The sequence below is a fragment of the Aquila chrysaetos genome, chromosome 7 (assembly GCF_900496995.4).
Source record: "Aquila chrysaetos chrysaetos chromosome 7, bAquChr1.4, whole genome shotgun sequence".
Classification (NCBI taxonomy): Eukaryota; Metazoa; Chordata; class Aves; order Accipitriformes; family Accipitridae; genus Aquila; species Aquila chrysaetos.
The window spans coordinates 32,443,920-32,467,764 of record NC_044010.1 but is presented as its reverse complement, the minus strand read 5'-3'; the positions used below and the strand labels follow the sequence as shown (position 1 = coordinate 32,467,764).

General features: G+C 41.9%; 2 protein-coding genes and 1 long non-coding RNA gene across 18 annotated transcripts in view; 1 reads left to right on the top strand and 2 right to left on the bottom strand.

Moving 5' to 3' along the window:
• MORC3 (MORC family CW-type zinc finger 3) overlaps positions 1-16,147 on the bottom strand; it is a 35,581-nt gene extending 19,434 nt beyond the window's left edge. For 2 of the 4 annotated variants that reach the window (XM_030019893.2, XM_041124860.1), the window contains exons 1-5: positions 16,045-16,147; positions 6,822-6,894; positions 1,854-1,986; positions 527-741; positions 108-255 (exon numbers count right to left, since the gene is read on the bottom strand). In XM_030019893.2, the coding sequence (XP_029875753.1) occupies positions 108-255; positions 527-741; positions 1,854-1,986; positions 6,822-6,894; positions 16,045-16,083 (608 nt within the window). In that variant the 5' untranslated portion in view covers positions 16,084-16,147. The remainder of the gene's footprint in view (positions 1-107; positions 256-526; positions 742-1,853; positions 1,987-6,821; positions 6,895-16,044) is intronic. The other 2 variants (XM_030019894.2, XM_041124861.1) reach the window with 2 other exon arrangements.
• Positions 16,148-16,244: 97 nt separating this feature from the next.
• On the top strand, positions 16,245-20,907 carry LOC115343663. 6 transcript variants are annotated; one of them, XR_005932831.1, is made up of 5 exons: positions 16,245-16,455; positions 17,789-17,877; positions 17,993-18,161; positions 18,831-19,680; positions 19,873-20,907. It is a non-coding gene; the product is annotated as an uncharacterized LOC115343663 (long non-coding RNA). The 6 variants fall into 6 exon arrangements; XR_005932832.1 differs by lacking the exon at positions 16,245-16,455 and adding an exon at positions 16,462-17,100; XR_003924228.2 differs by lacking the exon at positions 16,245-16,455 and having other exon boundaries at positions 17,113-17,877; positions 18,831-18,920; positions 19,626-19,680; positions 20,069-20,907.
• DOP1B (DOP1 leucine zipper like protein B) overlaps positions 19,593-23,845 on the bottom strand; it is a 53,568-nt gene continuing 49,315 nt past the window's right edge. For 7 of the 8 annotated variants that reach the window (XM_030019885.2, XM_030019888.2, XM_030019887.2 and 4 more), the window contains exons 33-37: positions 23,430-23,566; positions 23,032-23,087; positions 22,386-22,535; positions 21,195-21,324; positions 19,593-20,509 (exon numbers count right to left, since the gene is read on the bottom strand). In XM_030019885.2, the coding sequence (XP_029875745.1) occupies positions 20,252-20,509; positions 21,195-21,324; positions 22,386-22,535; positions 23,032-23,087; positions 23,430-23,566 (731 nt within the window). In that variant the 3' untranslated portion in view covers positions 19,593-20,251. Of the gene's footprint in view, positions 20,510-21,194; positions 21,325-22,385; positions 22,536-23,031; positions 23,088-23,429; positions 23,567-23,845 lie in introns of those variants that run through there. The other variant, XR_005932820.1, reaches the window with a different exon arrangement.

The following is a 23,845-nucleotide window of genomic DNA, read 5'->3' as shown; positions in this document are numbered from 1 at the left end:
AGTCTTTTGGAATTATTCCACAAAAAAACCCAACCCTTGTATGTTTGCATACACTCAAAGCTAACATAAACTAAATGAGAGATATAAGAGACTGGACTTCATCTTACCTTCTAAGATTCCAAATGATAATTCTTGTTCCTTTTTTCCCTATTACAGCATCTAGCTCTGCCAGTAATTTCTCCTCAGTAGAAAATAAAGAATGTGTTAAGATGGCTTTGAGGCTGTTTTTGGATTCTGTTGGATCACTGATCTGTCGTAAGCATTTTGTTAAGGAGAGTAACTCTGAATGAAGTAAGCTTTCAGAAGATAAGGAAACTTCTGCAACAGTATTCACTTCACAGGTTCTCATTCCACATCTCAGAGCTCCTACAAATTTAAAAGCTTTAACAAATTATAGCCTTCCTTGCATCTTACAATTTATTTAGGGTACACATAAGGCTAGCTAAGGAGATTTCCTTTACTGATATTATCATCCAAATTTTGCAGGTACCCACAACTTTTCATTCAGAAATTGTTGAAAGGATATGTTCGTTGTTGAATGTCACTATAGGAACCATGACATGTTCTGCTTTTGTGACTTCAAGGAAAGTCTGAGATAACAGGCCCACACTCATGGTTTCTCCATTCTTGGTGAAGACTATTGCATCTTTTCCCAGGCGCATGGACCCTGATTTAAACCCATTTCCATACAGTCCCACTGGAACACGGCCATTCATCACAGATTTCTCACTGAAGCCAAAGCTGAAACATAAGAAAACATCAAAAGAGTGTAAAAGGCCCTATAAAACTTGATACGTGCCAGACTTATCAAATTAGACTTAAACACAATGAGTTTATCTCTTGTTTTAGAGACCAGGGACTACTGTACTATTAAACAATGTACAGTTAAGCAAATCCTGAAAGTGAGCCATATAGCAGTGCTAAAACCACACTGCAAGAATTCAGGAAAATTTACTTTCACCTTTAAATATGGGAAAGAAATACCATCTCTCTGGAATTATGCACTAAGCATTCTTACAGGATTCTAATACTTATCCTGTGGCTTCACAATAAATACTAACAAAAGCCCCTAAAGCTTCCTCCCCCCCCTCAACTTGCTTGAAAATGTGTGATCTACAAATCTTCCATTAGTAACTACACATTACATTTAAAGTAAAACACGTAACTGTATATGGAACGTGGAATTTAGCAAGCAAGCTATTAATTATGGTATTCAACAGAAAAAGAAAAATAACAGTTTGAATTCAAGCTTGCTCAAGTTTAAACCAGAGATTTATCTGCAGGGAGAGCAATCTCGCACTAAAAGAGCAATTGAACAGCAACCTCTTTACTAACTGTAGAAACAAAAGTTGCAGAAAGATCACTTGAAACCCTATGGAATATTTAAAGATAAATAGACAAACCACATCAACGTAATTACCATTCCCTTGAGTTTCCCACAATACCTTCTATTTTCAATACTTCAAAGGGTTTGAACTGAATCTCCCTTTTTCTCTTGCTCGCCAAGTTAAACTAAAGCAATCTTGATTAAAAAAAAAAATAATAAATTAAATTCTCCTTAGCTCCACTCAAGGGCACTACAGAGAGTTTACACAGCACAACCACTGCATAGAAAGTTAAATGGGAAGGTTGACAGAAAGGATAAGAGAAAATTATGAGATAAAAATATATTGACAAAGTTGTATGAAAGTTTTACTAGCATCTGTCTATTCTAATAGTTGCTCACCTTCAGAAATGTTAAGTTTATGAACAAAATTAGTTGATTACATATGAGAAAAAGTAGCAAGCTGAGCAATAACAGAACTAGAAGCTGGAATTTTTACAAGAAAAAAATTGCAAAAGAAGTTATCCACCTTAGCATTTTGTGTAGCTTCTCTGAGTTCATACCATTTCCATTATCAGTGAACGTCAAGCAAATATTGTTGTTTATCACCGTTTTGTCTATCCATATCTGTTTAGCGCTCACATCTGGATCATAAGCATTATCTGAAGAGAAAGAAAGCAAACAAGGGTGGGATACTAAAAAGCCAAAATTAAACAGTTTAAGTGTGAACATATTTTAAAGTGTTTAATTCCAGTGAAGATATCAGATAGGAACTCTTCCAAACTTACTTAAACCCACATGTAGCACACAACAGAGCCTGATCTAGCAGAAATTCATATATAATCAATCGGCTGAATGTTAGTCTTGCAACACTGCCAAACAGCTATGCGGAACAGCTGTCCCTAACTTTATGATGGTGCTATGCTTGCACATATGTTTATTTGGTGAATATGGCAGCCTAACATAGTTCCCTAATCATGGGCCTATGATGCTGAAGAGACATGCTAAACTAATGGGGCTCTAAAATTGCAGCCATTTTTCAGCTCTGCAGTTAGGTATGTAATACAGTTGCACAAATTTTGTGCTGGCACAGACATAAATTTCTCAGCCAAGTCACTGAATACTACTCAACTTTGGCACAGAAGCAAGAAGCCAAAATTTTTAATAAAGTAAATGTTATGCCAAAACCTAAATCTCCTAAAACCTAATCTTCTTTATAGTTGACAATATTAAATCAAAACTTTACAATGAGATAGCTGCATCAAAACCTGGCAAACCTTGTGTATTGGGTTTGTGTGGTGGGCTTTTTGGTAGCAGGGAAGGGGCCACAGGGATGGCTCCTGTGAGAAGCTGCCAGAAGCTTCCCCGGCTCCAAGTCAGATCTGCCTATGGCCAAGGCAGACCCAATCAGCAACAGTAGTAGTACCTCTGTGGTAATATAGTGAGTCAGTGGCCTTGTGGTGCTTTGTTGCCAGCTAGGCCTAAACCACAACAACTTGCCTGAAAACAACACACAATTTCCCAGCTATTACAGGTGACAGTAACATAGAGGCAAAAACTTAGGTGGAGATGAGCAGCTCAAATGTGAGAATAGAAAACGAAACCAAGACAAGTTTCTACTTTCATTTCCTGTCTCCTAAGCAGCTATTGCAATATTTACTTTCTCCCAGCCATGCAAACATCTCTACTGACTGGCTCTCGGGAAGCTAGGTTATTATCTACAGTGCAGACAATGGCACATAATTAATATGCATGGATGCAACAGCATCTTACCGGCTGCAGGCCTGCAGGCTTTTTAATTGGGAAATCAGATTTGAAATACTATCACAACTTCAGATAATCAAATCTGAGACACTAAAAAAAAGCAAGCAAAAAACCTGAAGCCAAATTTCCCATATCCCAGATAGTTCTGCGAAATCTAGAATTTTGACTCCAGAGGCACAGGAGATTTAGGTGAAAAAACTGTCGCTGCTCTGCTACCACATCACTTCCATATTAACAAATACATATTTTGCTAGTTCAAGTTGTTCGAATCTAAGAAGGTATGACTTTCACAGAAGGGAAGTGCAAAAGCCTTTAGACTAAACTTTCTGTTTACAGGACTTGAAAGAGTTTGCAGCATTGCTACCACAAGTGAAACAGAAACCATGACTCCACAAACGTTTCTTTGCAGCAAAGCTAGTTTAAATCTCATCTGCCCTAACACCACTTTATCACATTTCTTTCCCCTCCCTTCCCCAGCACTGTGCTACTCATGGAATTTGTGTGTGTGGGGAAAGCACAGGGAAGAGGAGGGGTGGTATGCGATGGCACAGCAGGAGGCAGTACCCCTGCCTCCACTGCCTGTTTTGCAGGTTCAGCTGAGGGCCAAAAATAAAGAGCTCAAGCCAACACTGTGGCCTATAAAAAGGAATCAGCTTGGCAGGTTGCTTTCTTTAAGCATGAAGTACAAATTGCATCCACAGTGAAAAAGTTCATAAAATATATTTCAGCACCAACAAAAGAAGACATTTCAAGTACAATTTAAAGTTTGGAAGTATTCTTTTAAGACCATGATCTGTGGAAGTCTTCTGATTTGCTAGCTCACCAACTCTCTCTAGACGTCCCATTTACCCTCTTCTAAGCATCACCATTAGTTCACCTAAATTTAATCTGACTGAGGACTAAGGGGAGAAGCCAGCAATATAACCATCAAAAAGTTGACAGGAGAGACTAGAGGTTAAAAGGCAAATTTTAGCATACAGACCATTAATGTTTTATGTAAGTTTGCATAAACTAAAATTCAGGCCTCCATAATGTAACCCTATTTACATTATTTGATATTTAGCATATGGTATAGCCTTACACAGCATGCGAAAGACAGATTACAAAACTTATTTAAATCAACGTGACTAACTCAAAGCTTTTACAACCAGTATGTTGCTACTATACTTTGAATCTTTGTTAAAGCAACACATATGACAAACCAGAGGCAAAGGAAGAAGACAAGTTTGCATGCCTTGCACAGCACAACTACCATCATTCCAGCCAGGTATGGCATGGGGTGATAAAACAGCCAAAATGACTTAACATATAGTTACCCCCGAAACAGCCAGCCCTTCCCGCAGCCACATGGTTCTGGTTTCCTCCTTTGTGACAGCTCCGGCCTTATCTAGCCGAAAAATTCCTATTTTCTTTTGTTAGGTCAATTTTCTGAATTAACAACAGCAAAACTGTTGCTCCTATGCACAGGAAGCGAAGGGTTGTGTGACCAGGAGAGTTGCTCCCTTTGGCAGCAGCAAACTGCTAGATAAGCTTGGCAAGTCTTTCCAAACCACACCTTTATTTTGAGGAACCAGTTAAAGAAAGTCTTCTAATCATTCCCTAACTCAGAAAACAAGCAACTCTGAAGATATCCAGTTAACTGCTATTCAGAATCAAAGGCAAGATGAGCAACAGGAGCTAATAAATTGAACAGATATACAAGCCCTAGCTAACAACTGACAACAGAGCCAATAACAAAGAGCAGAACTCTTAGGACACTGATGGATGGACCATTAAGAGGAACCACTCAAGTATAACCCTGAAGATGTTCAGCCAGAAACTTGGTAACCCAAAAGAAGAAAATTAGGATGCTTCAGGAGTATTGTCGCAATGTGCAAAAATTACCATTAGATGTTTTGAGGAGGCATCAAAGAAAAGGGAATGGTCAAAGTGGATGGGAGAAGAATGCTATAATGGGCGCGGGGGAATAACACAGACTGATTGTGTGCAAGCTGGCTGCTGGTCAGCATGCTAGTATGGTTGGACCCTGTGCCACTCCATTGTACAAACTCACTAAACACTATTTCTAACTATCTCCTGTGTCAGCGTGCTCTCTATTCTCAGCGTGTGCCTGTACGCATTTGTTCCGCTAGCAAACTTCAAGTTGGACAAGCCAACAAGTTAGAAGAAATGAGCAACTGTTGAGATCCAAGGTCCAAGCCAGAAACTGGTAAAAAGCCCAGGACACAGGCTGGTCCTGATGTACCATTCAGACAGCAGATGACCCAGATGTGGCCAAAGAATGCCTGACTCTGAAAAGTCACTGCACTTGTAATCAAGATCACAGTATAATGGGAGGTTTTCCCAAAGCATGCATGGCTTATCCTGAGATCTCACAGCAGCCTGGGGGGCTGCACCACCACAACAGGTACTGGAAAGACTCCCAGATCTTGGCAAAACGCCCAGAACCCTGGGTAAGCACAACTGATAAGTGAGTGAGAGTATGCATAGGCACCACTACTGAACTTTAGTTACCCAGAAAAGAGGAATAGGATAAGGCCATTTGTGCTGTTCACATTTCGAGCATTGCTTGTGTTTATGTGGGTTCTTGCAAAGTTACTGTCCTCCTGCCTGTGCTAATCTGTCCACGGCCAGCTGTGTCTGTGCAGGATGCAAGTGTTCACGTGCATCTGGAATGTGCACTCAGACTTACTACTCTCTGGGCCTGGGAACAGCAAAAAGCAGTATGCTGTGGTGGACTAGATGAGCATGAATTCACTTGGTCCTACAGTCTTCTATATTTGGCAATCCTTAATAAACTCAGTAAAAAGAAACCAGCAAATCCTACAAGGCCGCTGCAACTGATGTCAGGTAGTGTAGTCCAGGTAATTTATATAGTTGAGCATTAAGAGAATTTTATGTGGAAATGCTGCTGAACAGTTGTCTGACAATTTTGCAATCTGATTTTAGCTAAAATGTAGACTAAGTAAAGCCATATGTTGGTTAATGCCTAGGTCATAGTGACACTGCTTGATTTAGAATGACCATTAATCAGTAGCTTCATTTCGTAGGCCTGGTTACTTTGTATAAACAATGCATGCTTTGCTAATGACTATACCCTTGAAGAAGGGACTAAAGACTGATAAAAAGGAAACACGCTGCTCCAGAAGGCACAGAAGGCTGGATGATTGCCAAAGAAGCACGAACTGGGGGAAAGGTAAAGGCGGCAGGGGGAGAACATGACCATCGACACAATTCAGAACTGGAAAGACTTGCCACCCCACCCCCACAAGGAACATGCTTGCTAATTTACATAGCAAGCAAGGCTAATTTAAATATAATTAACCAATGGTAGATGAGATGGTGACTACTAACCAATGAACGTAAATTTAGGCAGGTTTTTACTAATCACGTAACAGGAGAAATACGTTGTAGTTCTTTGGTGTGGTGTGCTATCTTTGTGGAATTATCATCTAGCACCCATCTTTGCGCAAACATGAAATAAATAAATATTTTGGCTCTGTGTGTAAGATTGGCTTATTGCACACCAGGTATCAAACCCCACTCGTGGGACAACAGTAGTACATATGCTGTTAAGAAAGAAAAAAGTCAATCTGACTACCAAAACAATATATTGTAATATTCTGAATGGTAACAACAGGATCAACTCCTTCCCCTACCTGAAGGAAAAAAGTTTTATAACAAGAAAAAAGTGTTACAGTCAAGTACTCAGGCAAACTATTGATCTACATACCTATAAGTTCTGCAATTGCACTGAAAGGCCAGGTGTGACTGGTCGAGTTGGTATGCAAGAACTTTGGACAAAGCTGAAATAAACCACAAACAATGGCATTAGTTTGTGCTCTTTGACAACACCAAGACAGAAGACAGTACATTAAATAAAGTAATATTAAATTAAGCTGTTTTGTACAACACTACCAAAAAGCTGTAATTTAATTTACTTTTAGATATTGGCATAGCAGCACCTTTTAAAGGGAACATTAATACAGCTATTAAAGACAAAAGAGCAATACAAAATTCAGCACAGTATCACACTATATTCTGAGCATGGGTTATGTTGTCATCCTATCAAACTCTCTTTACCTTTATAAAAACATAAGGAACTATTGCTATATACTGATGCTAGAAGTTACAGAAAACATCAAAGCCTTAGTCCAAATCTAGCAACATAAGTACACGCTCTCAAATGTTAAAAAAGTACATCTTAAATCATGAGTATTAAACTTAATCCGAAAAGTGAGCAGCACCTAATATACTCAGTGGCTTACTGTCTAATGTTATTGCTCCTTTTGCCCATATTGATCAAAATCACCTGTCAGATTCTCTCAACCAGTGGTTTGCACCTTTAGCAATTTCACAGAATCATAGAATAGTTTGGGTTGGAAGGGACCTTAAAGATCATCTAGTTCCAACCCTCCTGCCATGGGCAGGGACACCTTCCACTAGACCAGGTTCCTCAAAGCCCCATCCAACCTGGCCTTGAACACTTCCAGGGATGGGGCATCCACAACTTCTCCAGGCAACCTGTTCCAGTGTCTCACCACCCCCATGGTAAAGAACTTCTTTGTTATATCTAATCTAAACCTACCCTCTTTCAGTTTAAAACCATTACACCCTGTCCTATCGCTACACTCCCTGATAAAGAGTCCTTTCCCTCTCCAGCTTTCTTGTAGGCCTCCTTTAGGTACTGGAAGGCTGCTATAAGGTCTCCCTGGAGCCTTCTCTTCTCCAGGCTAAACAACCTCAAATCTCTCAGCCTGTCCTCACAGGGGAGGTGCTCCAGCCCTCTGACCATCTTTGTGGCCCTCCTTTGGACCCACTCAAGCAGGTCCATGCTCTCCTTATGTTGGGGTCGCAGAGATGAACGCAGTACTCCAGGTGGGGTCTCACGAGAGCAGAGTAGAGGAGGAGAATCACCTCCCTCAACCTGCTTGTCACGCTTCTTTTGATGCAGCCCAGGACACAGTTGGCTTTCTAGGCTGCGAGCACACATTGCTGGCTCATATGCAGGTTTTTATCCACTAATACCCTCAAGTCCTTCTCAGGGCTGCTCTCAGTCCACTAATTGCCCAGCCTGTATTTGTGCTTGGGATTGCCCCAACCCACGTGCAGGACCTTGCACTTGGCCTTGTAGAACTTCATGAGGTTTACGCAGGCCCACCTCTCAAGCCTGTCAAGGTCCCTCTAGATGGCACCCCTTCCCTCCAGTTTGTTGACTGCACCACACAGCTTGGTGTCGTCAGCAAACTTCCTGAGGGTGCCACTCAATCCCACTGCCTATGTCATCATCAAAGATGTTTGGTTTGGGTTTGTGTGGTGGGGTTTTTGGTAGCAGGGAAGGGGCCACAGGGATGGCTCCTGTAAGAAGCTGCCAGAAGCTTCCCCAGCTCCAAGTCAGATCCACCTATGGCCAAGGCCGACCCAATCAGCAACAGTAGTAGTACCTCTGTGGTAATATATTTAAGAAGGGGAAACCTGCAACGGAGGGTGCAATGTGAGAGAAAGACCTATGCAGACACCAAGGTCAGTGAAGAAGGAGAGGAGGAGGTGCGCCGGAGGAGGGGATGCCCCTGCAGCCTGTGGTGAGATGGCAGGCTGTCCACCCCCAGCCCATGGAGGGGAGCAGGGGAGCAGATGCCCACCTGCAGCCCGTGGAGCAGCCTATGCTGGAGCAGTTGGGTGCCCCCAAAGATGGCCGTGACTCCATGGGAAAGTCCGCGCTGGAGCAGTCTGCTCCTGAAAGACTGCAGCCCATGGGAAGGAGCCATGCTGGAGCAGTTCGTGAAGGACTGCAGCCCGTGGGAAGGACCCACACTGGAGAAGTTCATGGAGAAATGTCTCTTGTGGGAGGGACCCCATGCTGGAGCAGGAGAGGAGTGAGGAGTCCTCCCTCTGAGGAGGAAGGAGCGGCAGAGACAACATGTGACGAACTGGCCCTAACCCCCATTCCCTGTCCCCCCTGTGCTGCTGGAGGGAGGAGGTAGAGAGAACCAGGAGTAGAGTTGAGCCCAGGATGGAGGGAGGGGTGGGGGGAAGGTGTTTTAAGATTCGGTTTTACTTCTCATTATGCTTGTTTTCATTTGATTGGTAGTAAACTAAATTGATTTTGTTCTTTCCCCAAGTTGAGTCTGTTGAGTGTTTTTTTCCTGTGACCATAAGTGGCGAGTGATCCCTCCCTGTCCTTGTCTTGACCCACGAGCATTTATTTATATTTTCTCCTCCTGATCCCACTGGGGCCAGGGAGGGGAGGAATGAGCAAGCAACTTTGTGGTGCTTTGTTGCTGGCTGGGCTTAAACCACGACAATGCTAAACACCACCAATCCCAAAACCAACCCATGAGGAACACCACTCGTCAGTGGTCTCCACTCAGACATCAAGCCGTTGACTGCAACTCTTTGAGTGTGACCATCCAGCCAATCTCTTATACACCGAGTGGTCCATCAGTCAAGATGTCGTGTGGGACAGTGTCAAATGCTTTGCACAAGTCCAGGCAGATGATGTCCGTTGCTCTTCCCTTATCCACCAACGCTGTAACCCTATCGTAGAAGGGCACCAAATTTGTCAGGTACGATTTGGCCTTAGTGAAGCCATGTTGGCTGTCACCAATCACCTCCTTATTTTCCACGAGCCCTAGCACAGTTTCTCCTCCATGATCTTGCTGGGCAGAGGTGAGACTGACTGGCCTGTAGACCCCTGGGTGTTCCTTTTTTTCCTTTTTAAAAATGTGGGTTACGTTTCCCCTTTTCCAGTCAGTGGGAACTTCCCCATACTGCCATGACTTCTCAAATGTGATGGAGTGTGGCTTAGCCACTTCATCTGCCAGTTCCCTCAGGACCCACGGATGCATCTCATCAGGTCCCATGGACTTGTGCACCTTCAGGTTCCTTAGATGGTCTCGAACCTGATCTTCTCCTACAGTGGGAGGTTCTTCACTCTCCCAGTCCCTGCCCTTGCCTTCTGCATCTTCGGCAGTGTGGCTAGAGCACTTGCCAGTGAAGACTGAGGCAAAAAAAGTCGTTGAGGACCTCAGCCTTCTCCATGTCCCGGGTAAGCAGGTCTCCTGTTTCCTTCTGGAGAGGGCCCACATTTTCCCTAGTCTTCCTCTAATCACCAACGTACCTATAGAAGCTTTTCTTGTTGACCTTGACAGCACTGGCCGGATTTAATTCTATCAGGGCTTTAGCTTTCCTAACCCAATCTGTGGCTGCTCGGACAATTTCTCCGTATTCCTCCCAGGCTACCTGTCCTTGCTTCCAGCCTCTGTAGGCTTCCTTTTTGTGTTTAGGTTTGTCCAGGAGCTCCTTGTTCATCTGTGCAGGCCTCCTGGTGTTTTTTCCTGACTTCCTCTTTGTTGGGATGCCTTGCTCCTGAGCTTGGAGGAGGTGATCCTTGAATCCCAACTTTCTTGGGCCCCTCTTCCTCCAGGGCTGTATCCCATGGTACTTTACCAAGCAGATCCCTGAAGAGGCCAAAGTCTGCTCTCCTGAAATCCAGGGTAGCGAGCTTGCTCTGCACCCTTCTCAATGCCCTAAGGATCTTGAACTCCACCATTTCATGGTCACTGCAGCCAAGGCTGCCCTTGAGCTTCACATTCCCCACCAGCCCCTCCTTGGTGGTGAGAACAAGGTCCAGCATAGCACCCTTCCTCATTGGATCCTCTCTCACTTGGAGAACGAATTTATCATCGACACATTCCAGGAACCTCCTGGACTGCTTATGCCCTGCTGTGTTGTTCCTCCAACAGATATCGGGGTGGTTGAAGTCCCCCATGAGGGCCAGGACTTGTGAACGTGGAGCTGCTCCTATCTGTCTACAGAGGGCCTCATTAGCTCAGTCTTCCTGGTCGGGTGGCCTGCAGCAGACCCCCACTGTTATGTCACCTGTCCCTGCCCTCTCTTTAATCCTGACCCATAAGCTCTCGGTCAGCTCCTCATCCATCCCCAGGCAGAGCTCCATGCACTCCAGCTGGTCATTGACATAGAGGGCAACACCCCCTCCTCATCTCCCCTGCCTGTCCTTCCTAAACAGCCTGTATCCTTCCATTCCAACACTCCAGTCATAGGAGCCATCCCACCATGCCTCCACGATGCCAATAAGATCACAGCCCTGCAAGCATGCGCACGTCTCTAACTCCTCTTGTTTATTCCCCATAAATATTTGATCTCATACATTTTATCCTCACTTATGATAAGATGTAACCAGAGGAACGTAGCCGCTACTAGGATTAGATGAGAATATGCAAATAAAGTACCTATTTATGGGATGTATCTTACTGCTGTCAGTGACAAAAGTATTCTAAAGTAATTTATGAAAGCCTGGGTTCTTATATATTCACCTAGATCAAAAGACTAAGAAAACGAGAACTAAATATCCATATAACTTAAGGATTTGTCAATGCAATGCTTGGAGAAATTTAACTACTGAAACTGATACAGTTGCATTTGCATTACCACTGAGAATATCTGTAATTACACTTTTACAAGGCCTTTAACACAAACCCACTGCACATATATGCTTAAGGCTCACTAGCATAGTTATGTTGATGGCATAAAAAGCAGTTATCTATGAATACATAACACTGGAAATAGTCCTTGCACAGTGTAGTTACATCAGAAAACATAATATAATCCGCATTATAATATATATAAAATCAGAAAAATATTTTTAAATAGTGTGTGCATATCCATACTTCATAAATTTTACAGAACTACTACACTGACAAGCACTTTCATATAGTTAGTAAAATGTAAATAAAAGCAAGCAACCACTTCAAGTCTCCAAGTTCATTTATCAGTGAAAAGGAATAATGCTACAAGCAAGTTCTAGAGCCATGACCCAGGTACCAGAGTGGGAGTAAGCCAGCAGCAGCAGCCCTAGTTCAGATAACATAAATTGCCAAGAAACCTCACCTTGATTCTAAGGTCGTAAGAGCACAGGACACACTTTCAGACTGCAACTTAATCCCTGCATTTCTCCATCAAGTTAGAGTACAAGCATGAACAGACATCACATTCTTCGTTGCCATCTGTGCTTTAAAACTCTAGTTTTAGAAAATCTGGTAAATTGAGTCAGGCTAAGTCACTGTGCCCCTTTCAAATTCCTAACAGATAGTTACAAATAATTTAGAATCCAAGAAGAAAATTACATCAAGCCTATTAATGGAAACCTCACATATTCCATGGCACATGGTTAAAAGGATTTCTCAATTTCGGATTTCTCAATTTCTTCCTCTGCCATACAGTAACTCAGTGGATCTTAAGACCTCTGTATCATTCTCTTCACTTCAACATTTACAGTGCTGGCAGCATTTGTTCCTTTGCTTTCTAAGCTTCATGCTCAAAATATACAAGAACAACCGGGGGTGTGTGTGTGTGTGTGTGTGTGTGTGTGTGTGTGTGTGTTCTGCCTGAAATCCCTCCTTGTCAAAACATAAACACTAACACTTAACCCCCCCCCCCCCCCCCACAGATGCACATTCAAGCATTCAGCATCTGCTCAACTCACTGCTAAAATATTTCTCTGCTGCTAGCCAGTAAAAAACTCCAACCATACACAAGGTAGACTGGGACCTCTGGAGTTACTGTTGGCATTGTAACCTCAGCAATATGGACTTGGCAAAAAGTCCAGACTGTAGTTTTGATAAAGGCATGAACTCTCAGCGGTGAACCTCCTCTGATCACCAGACAATGCTGATGAAGGAAGGAATCTCAGTGTCACTAACACTGACATAATCACAAATAAGTGTCCTTTTTTCCATGAAGCAAAGCATACATGTACACAGCAAGAAAATCTCTTCACATGTTGCCTGTGTAACACAATGCTTCTCCATCCCTCATTTCACTGCTGTATACTAGTGATTAACTTTGAAAAAAAAAAATAGCAGCTTAAAGAAACAGCATCTTCTATAAACAAACACCAGAATTATGCTGATCTTCTCTGGATTGCTGTTTCAAGTGGTAAAGTTTTGAGAAAGGCTGGAAAGTGGTACACAGAACTGGGAACCTGTGAACAGGTATATGAAAAGTGAAGATGTGGGTTGGAACATGGGAACTATAACAAATTGGTTCTTGGCTCTAATATCTTTTCCCCCAGCAAAAGGCAAGTGAGTATCCCACTGGGTAGTTCACGGGAAAGTCTACCTCAGAGCAGATAGCACCATTTGCTCGTGTAAGGCACTGAAACAAGGGCACACGACAAAACCAGATTAAAAAACAGAGAATAGTGGTTTAATGCCATTACCTTTGTAGCTTGCTTCAGAGCATACCAGCTGTTAGCAACAATACATCATTTCCTGATGAATGCATCAGGAAATATTTAAGCCCATTTTGTCCCCTTATATTTCATTTCATCAAAGCACCACTTCAATTAGCTCATGAATAATTGAAGTTCAATAAGTACAGTAAGAAAGAGTTAGTCCCCTGGTGAACACTCACTTTTGGCTATGTTAGCATGACAGTATGCAGCATGACATGATCCAGTTGCTTTGTTCACTGGGCCTAATATATTTTTGTTACTAAGTGGGTTTTGGTTAGCAATTTCATTTTTTCTCCTGAGAAAGTGCAGCCAAATTCCCTTTGGAGATACAGCTAAACCTCCCCCTCCTTCAAACTGCATATACAGTGCATATTATAAGAAGACTAAACTGCACTAAGAAGAGCATCTCCTACAATTATGACCAGCAAATATTTAAGAATAAAGCAGCTTATCTTTCAAAAGTAACAGACGGCTTTGGGAATTTTAGTTTTCCAAGAAAACTGGAACTCTTCCATCCCTTGCAGATCGAATTACCACTGAACAATCTGTCTTATCTTACAATAGGATTTCACAACTTCTTGGGGAACAACCCCACTGCCATTTTCCTCCTCTCCCTCCCAGTCATGCTAGTCCAGTTACATGACTGTGTAATGAACCACATCAGGAAGCTGATCCAAATTAAAAAACCATTTTTAATATCTTATTTTTAACCTGGATCACTTCCCTGATCTGTTCATTGTGCAACTGAGCAAAAATTTTACCAGAACAACAGAAGGAGATAAATGCCAGTGTGGGAACGAGTTACCAGGCCTGCTCACACTGCCTGTGTTGTTTATACATGCTCCTGAAACTAATGGAAATATTTTGGTGAAACCCAAAATATTTTCAAAGAACAGCTGCTGACAGAAAAGACTGTGACCACCAGCTCTCTATTGTTCTCTAGAAAACAGAGCCTTCTGCACTGTAGGACACAACCTATCAAAACACTTTATTAGCTGCTTCACTTCTTTAGTGAAAACCCACAAAAATCCCAGCTTTCACTGGAAATAGGCTGAATGTAAATTTCCAGTTATGACTACTAACAAACAAAACCAAACAGCATCCTAAAGTTAATTCAGAAAGTTGCCAATTGCCCCAACTTTAGCTTAGATTTCTCATCTGTATCTGTAAGAGTTCAGCTTGCCAAAGTGATTTCAACTTGAGAACAATTTAAACACTGCAATCTGACTTGTGATATGCAGGTTTTTTTGCAAAGGCTGATTATTAATGCTGATGTATTTTTCCCCTCAAGGAGACTAATAATGCATTAAAAACAAAGGAAGACCTCCTCCTTTTTTTTTTTTTTTTAACATTGTGTTATCTAAAGAAGAGCACTTCTCTAATAAAATATATCAGACAAACTGTGGATTTCAAACACTTACAAGAATCAGAGACCTGAAATGAAAGTGTAATTCTTAAACTTCCATTCAAGTAGATGACGTTTATAGCTAACCTCTACAATCATGGCAGTTTATATTGAGGTAATTTAAGCAGTGCTGAGAATATACTAACACACATTTTTCACTCAAATATTTGATAAGTTACTTACCGTAATGATCCAGCTTCTTTCCACTATTCTATAAGTAAGGTTATGAACCAGGTGTTTGTAACTATATGTGCAACTTAAAGGCATAGATAGCTGAAGTCAGAAAGGCTTAAAAAACCGTCCTGTTTCATCAATGATGTATCAACAACTGAAAAAGTAGCTTTAACTTCATTTGTATTAGCACAAATAAGGAAATGACCAATCGCCACAAAGGACAGCAGCAATACTGTGACTGAAAAACACAGTATCGTAGTGGACTTAACTGCATGCACATTTATTGCCCTTGTTAAAATGTAATTAGGCCTCTTGCAAAGAGTCGTTAAGATTTTAAGTAACAAGCTTCCAATTAGAGGTCACCGAGTTCACAGCTAACTACATCACTACAACAGACTATGAAATTCCGCCCCCTAATAAACAACCCCACCCACAGGCTGTAACTCCCCCTCCCGCACCGCCCGAGCTAACTAACCTAGCTGATTTTGTGCCGAGGTCGATGACGGGAGAGCCCCCACGGCCTGCCGCCCACCCCGCCCTGGAGCTGGTGAGCGACGCCGGCCCCGGGGGCTCCCGCCCTCCGCCCCCGCCGGCGGGGCTCGCCCAGCACGGCCGGCAGGTGCCGGTACCCGCGGCCGTTCTCGTCCGTGAAGTGACCAAACCACAGCGCGCCGGGGGCTGGGTAAGGACACCGCCGGGGACAGCCTAGGACGAGAGGGAAGTCCGAGGCGAGGAGGGGGTGCCGGTTTATTTCAGGCGAAGGGCTCCGCAGCCCGCCCTTCCCAACGCTCGGCCGACAACTTTTTACCCCCCGAGGGGCGAGGCGTCGCTCCCAGCCCGGGCGGACTCCGCTCCCCGCTTTCGCCGAGGGAAAGCGACGAGGTGTTCAAGCGGCGGCCGCGGCGGCCCAGCAGCTCCCTCCTCCCCAGAGCGCCCTGCCCCCAGCCCCGCCGCCTGCCCCTCAGCCGCCGCGGGCCTCGCGCAGGCACCCCCGCTCCCCTCGGCTGCCAGAGAGCGCCGACCCCGCGCCGCGCCGCGTAGCGGGGGCCGCCGAGGGAGCGAGAGCGCGTCCCCTTCGGAGACCTCCCCCGCCCGGGCCCCGCGGGGATCCGGGCCACTCACCGCGCTGAGGCGGATGCCGCCCTGTGTTTTCGCCGCCATCTTTAGTGCCGCAGCGAGAGCCGCGGTGTGGAGCGCCCGCGCTTCCGCCTCGCCCGCTCCCGGGGAGAGGCGGGGCTTGGGGCCCAGGCCACGCCCCTCGCGGCGGGAGGGGGGGCGGTGGTTACGGGAAGGCGGTGGCCGCGCGCCGAGGGCAGGCCCGAGGGACGGGAGTTGCAGAAGATGGAGGTCTGCTGTTGCTGCCAAACCTAAATGGCCAACGCTGCTGTTCTTTAAGCGGGCACTCGGGAGACATTCAGCGCTTTGGTTTTACTAGCTGCTATGCTACAGTATTTCCCAGCATACATGCAGCGGGCATCAATGATTTTCAACGTACGCAGCGTAATCAAACGTTAGCAGCTTCTGGGGTGCAAGGTACGTCACACCGCATTACAAAAGACGTGCAAAGACCGCAGAGAAAGGACGAAATCTGAAAAGCAGCTTTCACAAAGTCATCGAAACCATACTCCTCTGGCCTTAGGTGTTCAAGCTCAGTTTTCCAAATGAAAAGGCAGTACTTCCAGGGCATTTGCCCTGAACATAGAAGAACGTACAGACTGAAGTTTGGAAAGCTCTGGGGCCCAGGGAAAGCGTCACTAATTAGGCAGTCCCTAATTTCGCAGGGAGAGGCGCTCCCCCCCTACAGGGGTCAGTGCTCTCCGGCAGCCAACGATCGCCTGATGCTGCAGCGGCAGCAGCTTCCTCCAGCCGCTCCGCGCAGTTCTTCCAGACGCGCAAATCCAGAAAACCTGTCCCAGGACCACAGGACTGGGATCCCAGGGTGGAAAGTTCAGGAATGCAAAAGATAGGGATGTAAGAGCTGGAGCAGCAGGGGCTTGTGATGAGAGGATTAGGGAGGCGGTGGGGCAGCCTTTCCCTAGGCAAGTGAGGGGCCAGCACAGACTAGCACTGAGCCACTGCTGCTAGGATCCAGACGGGTCTACAGAGTTCTGTACAGAGCCCTCATCCGCCGAAATTGAATTTGAGAGCTTTTACAGAACCTGATAAAAATTGAAGTTGGTGAGTGAGCAGTAAAGGTAGTCTGAAAAATAAGAATTGTGCTTGAAAAGGTATTTCAAAATAACATTTAATAGTATTAGAAGAATTGCATTCAAATACAGTATCAAATACACTTAACCATTACTTAATGCTCTATTTCAAATTCTGCTGTTCTTTGGCAGTTACCTTGGTTGCACCTACTATTTTTTTTCCTTCAGGAAAATGAAATCCTTTTGAATATTTAAATACATCTCCCTCTGTGTATCATGCATTGCGGCTGTGCTATCTCAAAGCTGAAGTATCCAAGAGAGAAAGCTAAGCTTGGTTATTCTGAAAACAAGCAAAGAACTACACAGCAAAGCAAAAGCATTTTCTCTCCTGTTCTTGATACCGAGTTCTAGGCAAAGGTTTTCAGATTCATCTACAGTTAAGTTATTCTGCTTTGACAGTACCAGTGTTAGAGCAGTACAATCCCCCTTCATGTGGATTTAACAGCAGTGGCATAAGAAGTAAAATGACTACAGTCAGTCCCATATAGAAAAGGAATAAAGTTATACTGCTAGAGATACTTTTAGGCCTATGTAACTGTGCCCCTCCACCATCCAAGTAGGATTTTTTTTTTAGTTAGAGCCCTTTCCTCCTTATTAATGTGCTATTTATAATAAGATCTGCTTCTATACTAAATTTTAAAGAACTTTTTCTTCTTAAGAATGAGATTCTGCTCCAGTGAAAGGATTCTGCAAGTCACAAATATCTGAGGCCATTTAAAGCAGCCATCTGAAGAACCACAGAACAAAGGTAAATGTACATATGAAGGCAGAGGTTAGAAGCAAGTGGTATTTTTGTGGAAGGCAAGATCATCTTAGAAGTCAGACAGTTATACAGACCTAAGTCACAGATTCTGTTTTTACAGTTCAACACCACAGCTGAGGAGGAAGTGATTGACGTCCGATCCCCCAAACATCTGAAGTACAGGCAGCCAGAATGGGACATTCCCTTTCAAGGGGAAGGATGACAAAACCCTCCATCTAAGTAACTGGTTCACCACCTCCAGTTAGCGAGGAAACTACGTGAAGACACAGGTTTATAGCTTATGGGAGAATGTAAAACAAATGGTTTGATGGCAAAAAGTTGTCTTAGATTTTAATAGCCCATTTAACAGCATCACATCAGCATTTTAAGGGAAATACCCAAGTACAGAATGCAACCACCAGAAAGCTGAAAGTAAAACTACCAAATCATCCTGAGTATTAGCAATATTCTCTCTAAAAATTATTGAAGATATGTAAGTAATGAACACAAACATTTTTAAAATATTCTGCGTCAATTTTCAAATAATGAAAAGTAATCCTTTTAAATGGGTAACTTTTCACTTGTGCTTATTCCAATAGCATTAGAGATCATTAATAAATTATATTGATACAAATAATTCACATTCTTAGTGACTACACAATATTACACTTCAGTCTATCACTTAACTGTAAAAATGCAAAGAAGCTATTTAAGTTTAGCATAAGCCTATTATAGTATTATCTTCATAGACCATTGTAGTATTATCATAGTAAAGCATGTTGTTCAGTGTTTCATTATTTTAGTTTATAATCCAAAGATGAAATCTTCATATATCTGTAGGTAAAAAGCACTGCAGAATAGCCTTCCATGTTTGTTGTGTGAGTTTTGAAAAAGTAAATCGCTGACCTCACAACCTGGTGACATTAAACCACACATTTTGTATGTCCTTTTTTAATTAGCAAAAACAAGAGTGATGAATTCCAGTACCCAGCACGTTTACCTCAGTGGTGATGTTCCAAATAACGCAAGTAGCATGTACCAGTCTACAGGTATATCTTACAAAACCAATTTCTCTGGAGGCAAAGGTGTTTAAAAAAAAAAAAAAAAAAAGCAGACAAAGCTCTTCACCATGACAAATATGATAAACTTCCCCTCCCAGACAAATGAGCATTGCAAAATCAGTCAGATAATCCACTAAGTATGAAAATTCAATGGAGTCCATCTCCTGATTTAAAAAACTAAGCCTTTTGTTGTATGTGTTGCTACGATGGTCCTTATCTGCTGGCCATCAGAAGTGTCCTTCAGGCAGGCAGCTGCGCTGTTTTGTGGTAGAACTAATCCCTGTCTCCCATGTCCTGGGCGGTGGTAGCAGTGCAGTTCCAAAATAAGCCGCACCTTGAACATCACTGTAGTCATGGCACTGTGATGATCCCCCTACCTCTTTTAACACCTAGGAACAGCCAAATACATTCTTTTGTATATAAAGTGTTCTTTAAAAAAAAAGAATCTTATTTTCATTTTAATTAGGCTGTTGGTATACAGCAATTTATATTTTTACAGAATTATCTTCATTTAGTTGCATTTCAGAAGCTGCAAAGTGACCTTAGTCACTGAAAGAACAAAATTTTTTAATTTAAAAAACTGAATTCGAAAATTTTTAGTCAATTAACTAAAATAAAAAACCCTCAAGTAATGTAAATTACAAAATGTTGCTGCATAGATTTGTCTTTTATGCATGTTTGTCTTTTATTTAGGAATCACTAATCCTGGAGAATGCTATTATAGTACAGAGTTGAAATTACAAACATGGTAAGTCTGCAATTATTTGCACAATGCTAAGACTTATAAAATACATCTGTTTGAAATTTAAATGATTTGTTTAGAAGTTTTCGGACAAGTTAAAGGAGAAGTAGAAGTGGGCTTTAACTTCAGGAAATGGCTTATCTGCAAACTGATTGTACACTGACATGCAATATTAGATTTTCTTAAATTTACTTTCAGAACACAGTCCCAAAGGCAGCTTAAAATACTTACTTGAGAAGTTACTGGATAAATGGTACAGTTGCTACTTTCACCAAGTCAAAAATATTCTTCCTTTATTTACAAGATTTCTTTAATCCTTCACATTGAAAACAAATAAAAGAATACAGTTACTATGATAAATTACCACTAAACTGTACTGTTTTTCCCCCCACAGGAACTGAAGAATCCTGCTTTTTAACACCAACTTGGAAGCCTGGATTATTGAAGAGCACTCCACAACAGGAATAAAACCCAAAATGTAGTTTCAAAACTTGGGAAAAAAGAAGAGAAGAATTGCAGTAAAGTTTTCCCTTTTTTCACTATTTATTCACCACGAGCCAAGTGTCCCATGTGTGGCTTAACTTTCCATATTTTCAAGGAAGTCACATTCAACACTCTCTTCAAGCTGTTGCAAGATCTTTATGCCATTACTGCCAATGTAGTCCATAGAGAGAGATGTAGAAGCATGTGAAGTCTGGGACTCGCTCCCGTTTGTTGTAAATGCGCAACACAGGGTCTTGAAGAAGGGCATAAGCTGCGTGATGCTACATACAGAGCGGAAGTTCAAAAGAGGAAATTTGTGCTTCTTGGAAAGTCCCTCAGTGTTGTTTGTTTCCTGTAAGCAAACAAACCGAGATTTACCAAAGGTTTTGGATTAAGACACAATGTTGTTAGGGCTTGTCTGAACCCTGTACTATACACTTTTTTCATACTAAGAGATCCACAGCCTACAACTATATCACGATATAAATTGTATAGATGGTATACTGAATTATGTCCATATTTGGATTCGAGGTTCCATTAAACGGACGTCTCACAAGTTCAGAAGACTGCAAATTTGGACTAGCCTTCAGAATTAGGTATCAAACAACAACAGAATACAGAGATATCTCTGAGAAATACTAATGCCCCTATTTTCTTTCCTGGAAGAATTAATATTCAACCTTAATGGTAATTGAAAATGCTGTTATGGTAAACTTTCTTGACAAAGTACAGCATGCTCTTTTCTATAAATACCAGTCTTGTCTGAGACAAATTGTCTTCACTGGGTGGTTGTGGGCAGATTTAAGGGAACAACCAGAAAACTGTTTATCATTCGCTCACACTCAACAGCAATCTGACCTCTTCGGGATATATATGTGAAAGTAGGCAGATAATTTTTAAAAGCCTCATGAATTTTATTAGAATATCTAAAAACCTCTTGCCTATCTTAAAACCTTGTCACTTGTTTAGAAAAGCAAGTTAATGGATTTAAAAAAAAAAAAAAAGAAAAAGATTCAAGTGAAACATTCTTTCTTTACCCCATATTTCATCTTCAGCAGATCCATGATTCTTACAATGTGTGGTCTGCATTCCTGATGATGTTCTACCAGATGAGAAGTCACCGTAGATGACTCTGTGTCCACCTCTGGGACAAATGCCCATTTGTACCTGAAACAAATGGATTATTTGATAAGATGTCAGGCAGAAAAAAATCCTTATTTGGATCATACATAGTTTAGTAGAGCACTGGTTTGTTTACAGAAAGAGCTGTCATAACTATAATTTTATGCTATTACCAGAGCCAAACTTAATGAACAAGGATGTTATTATCATGTCAGTATTTAAATACAACTGGCCTCAAAAAAATCCCAAGTGTATGCAAAGGGAAAACAAAAACAGTCTCGGTCTTCCTCTTCTCCCAAGTTTTCCAAGTGTCGTGGTTTAAGCCCAGTCAGCAACTAAGCACCACGCAGCCGCTCACTCACCCCTCCTCCCCACCCAGTGGGATGGGGAAGAAAATCGGGAAAAGAAGTAAAACTCATGGGTTGAGATAAGAACGGTTTAATAGAATAGAAAATAAACTAATAATGATAACATTAATAAAATGACAATAGTAATAATAAAAGGATTAGAATATACAAGTGATGCACAACGCAATTGCTCACCACCTGCTGATCGATGGCCAGTTAGTCCCCAGGCGGTGATCCCCCTGCCCCCACTCCCCCCAGTTTATATACTGGGCATGACATCACATGGTATGGAATACCCTGTTGGCCACTTTGGGTCAGCTGCCCTGGCTGTGTCCCCTCCCAACTTCTTGTGCCCCTCCAGCCTTCTTGCTGGCTGGGCATCAGAGGCTGAAAAATCCTTGACTTTAGACTAAACATTACTTAGCAACAACTGAAAACATCTGTGTTATCAACATTCTTCTCATACCTAACTCAAAAACATAGCACTGTACCAGCTACTAGGAAGACAACTAATTCTATCCCAGCTGAAACCAGGACACAAAGTTAGAGAACCACCTGAGGATGGTTAAATCCTCCTATACTGACAAGTCCAAATTGTTTTCCCAAATACCCCAAATTACATTTGTCTGAGTATCAACATCTGCACTTGTAAAAAGAACTGATGGCAAAATTAAGTCTAGAATAAAATAGATCTGGAATTACTTTAAAGAATAAGAATGGTAACAACCTGGAGAATGGGTAAGTAATTAGAGGACTTACATCTGAAACAACTGCATCCTGTCAGGTGGAAATGAAAGTGCTGTGTCCAAAAACTTACAAGCTGATAAGTACAAGGACAGTTCATTCTGTTGTATGTCAGATCCACTGCCATCACCTGAGACTTTCTGTTTGCTTATTTTGCTGTTGCTCCTGTGTTAGTTACAATTAAGAAATGTACCATTAAAACATAAATCCACTAAATGTTTTTCATTCGGCAAAAGAGAGATGTACACATTTACACAAATGACCACTTGCACCTGTGTGCAACAAAAACTATTTTGATTCTGTGACCACTGTGATTAATATGAAAGGCTGTTAGAAGAAAAAGTAATCTAAAATATTTAGAAAAAATGGCAACATGTTAAAATATTCAAATACTGACTTAGCATCTCTTCTATTTTTGTATGCAACTAATAAGTGGTACTTATGTTTTTTGAACATACCACTATTTTAGCTGCTGAAAAAAAATCCTGAACTATGATTCATCAGTACCAGACATACACAAGTGCAATGACAAAAAATCCTGTTGTCTCCTCCCTATCCCAGATAATTAAATAAATAAATAAATAAATATTTGCCAATACAGAACAAGCACAATTGTTACCAGCTTTCACAACTCCTCTATCAGACAAATGGTAATTCTTACTTTGATGGTTCATCTTCCTCAGTTAAATCTTCTTCCAGCTGTAGAAAAGTCTGAATCTTTAAAGAAATAAATTATTTATGGGGATGCTGAAATGTTCATACGACTTAATCATAAAAAGACATGCTTCACATAGTATAAGGAACCACAGACTCTTAGGTTACTCTTAGGACTTGCAACAAATTAACAAATCATGCAAGAGATTACATTAGCAACAACAAAATTAATCAAAAAGGTATTTCCTAATGACAGTGTTAATTGTTTTCCCAAATTATCAGACTAATGTAAAACTATGAAAATATTTCCTTTTTCAAACAGGGGGTGTATTTGGGAGGAAGAAGCAGCTGAAATGGGAAATAACACACACACTAATCAGTTTCAAATTACTACTTATTACTTACCAATTCAGTTACCATAATTGGCCACAATGAGGTTAGATGCTGAGGAGAAATCCTTAACAAAAGAACTCTGAAGAAGAGAAACATCTGTGCGGCAACTATAGAAGTCTGCCCAACACGGAGGTTCTCAGTCAGTCGTTCTGAAATAAACATTAAAAAAGTAAAACAAAACAAAAAAAGAGTAGTGTCTTCCTGAACACATGTTGTTTTGGGAAATAAAAAATGTAGAAGGTGGCAAAACAAAATTTATGCTTTATCATCAGTTTTGGCTTGAGTCCCTTGCACTCTATTAACAAAATTGTGCTTCAGAAAAAGTCTGAAGACATGGTGGTTTTATATTGGACAAAACTTTGTCAAAACTGACATTTAAAGAGAACAGCAACAGCCCAAGAGTGGCTGGAAGATTGCCACAAAATAAT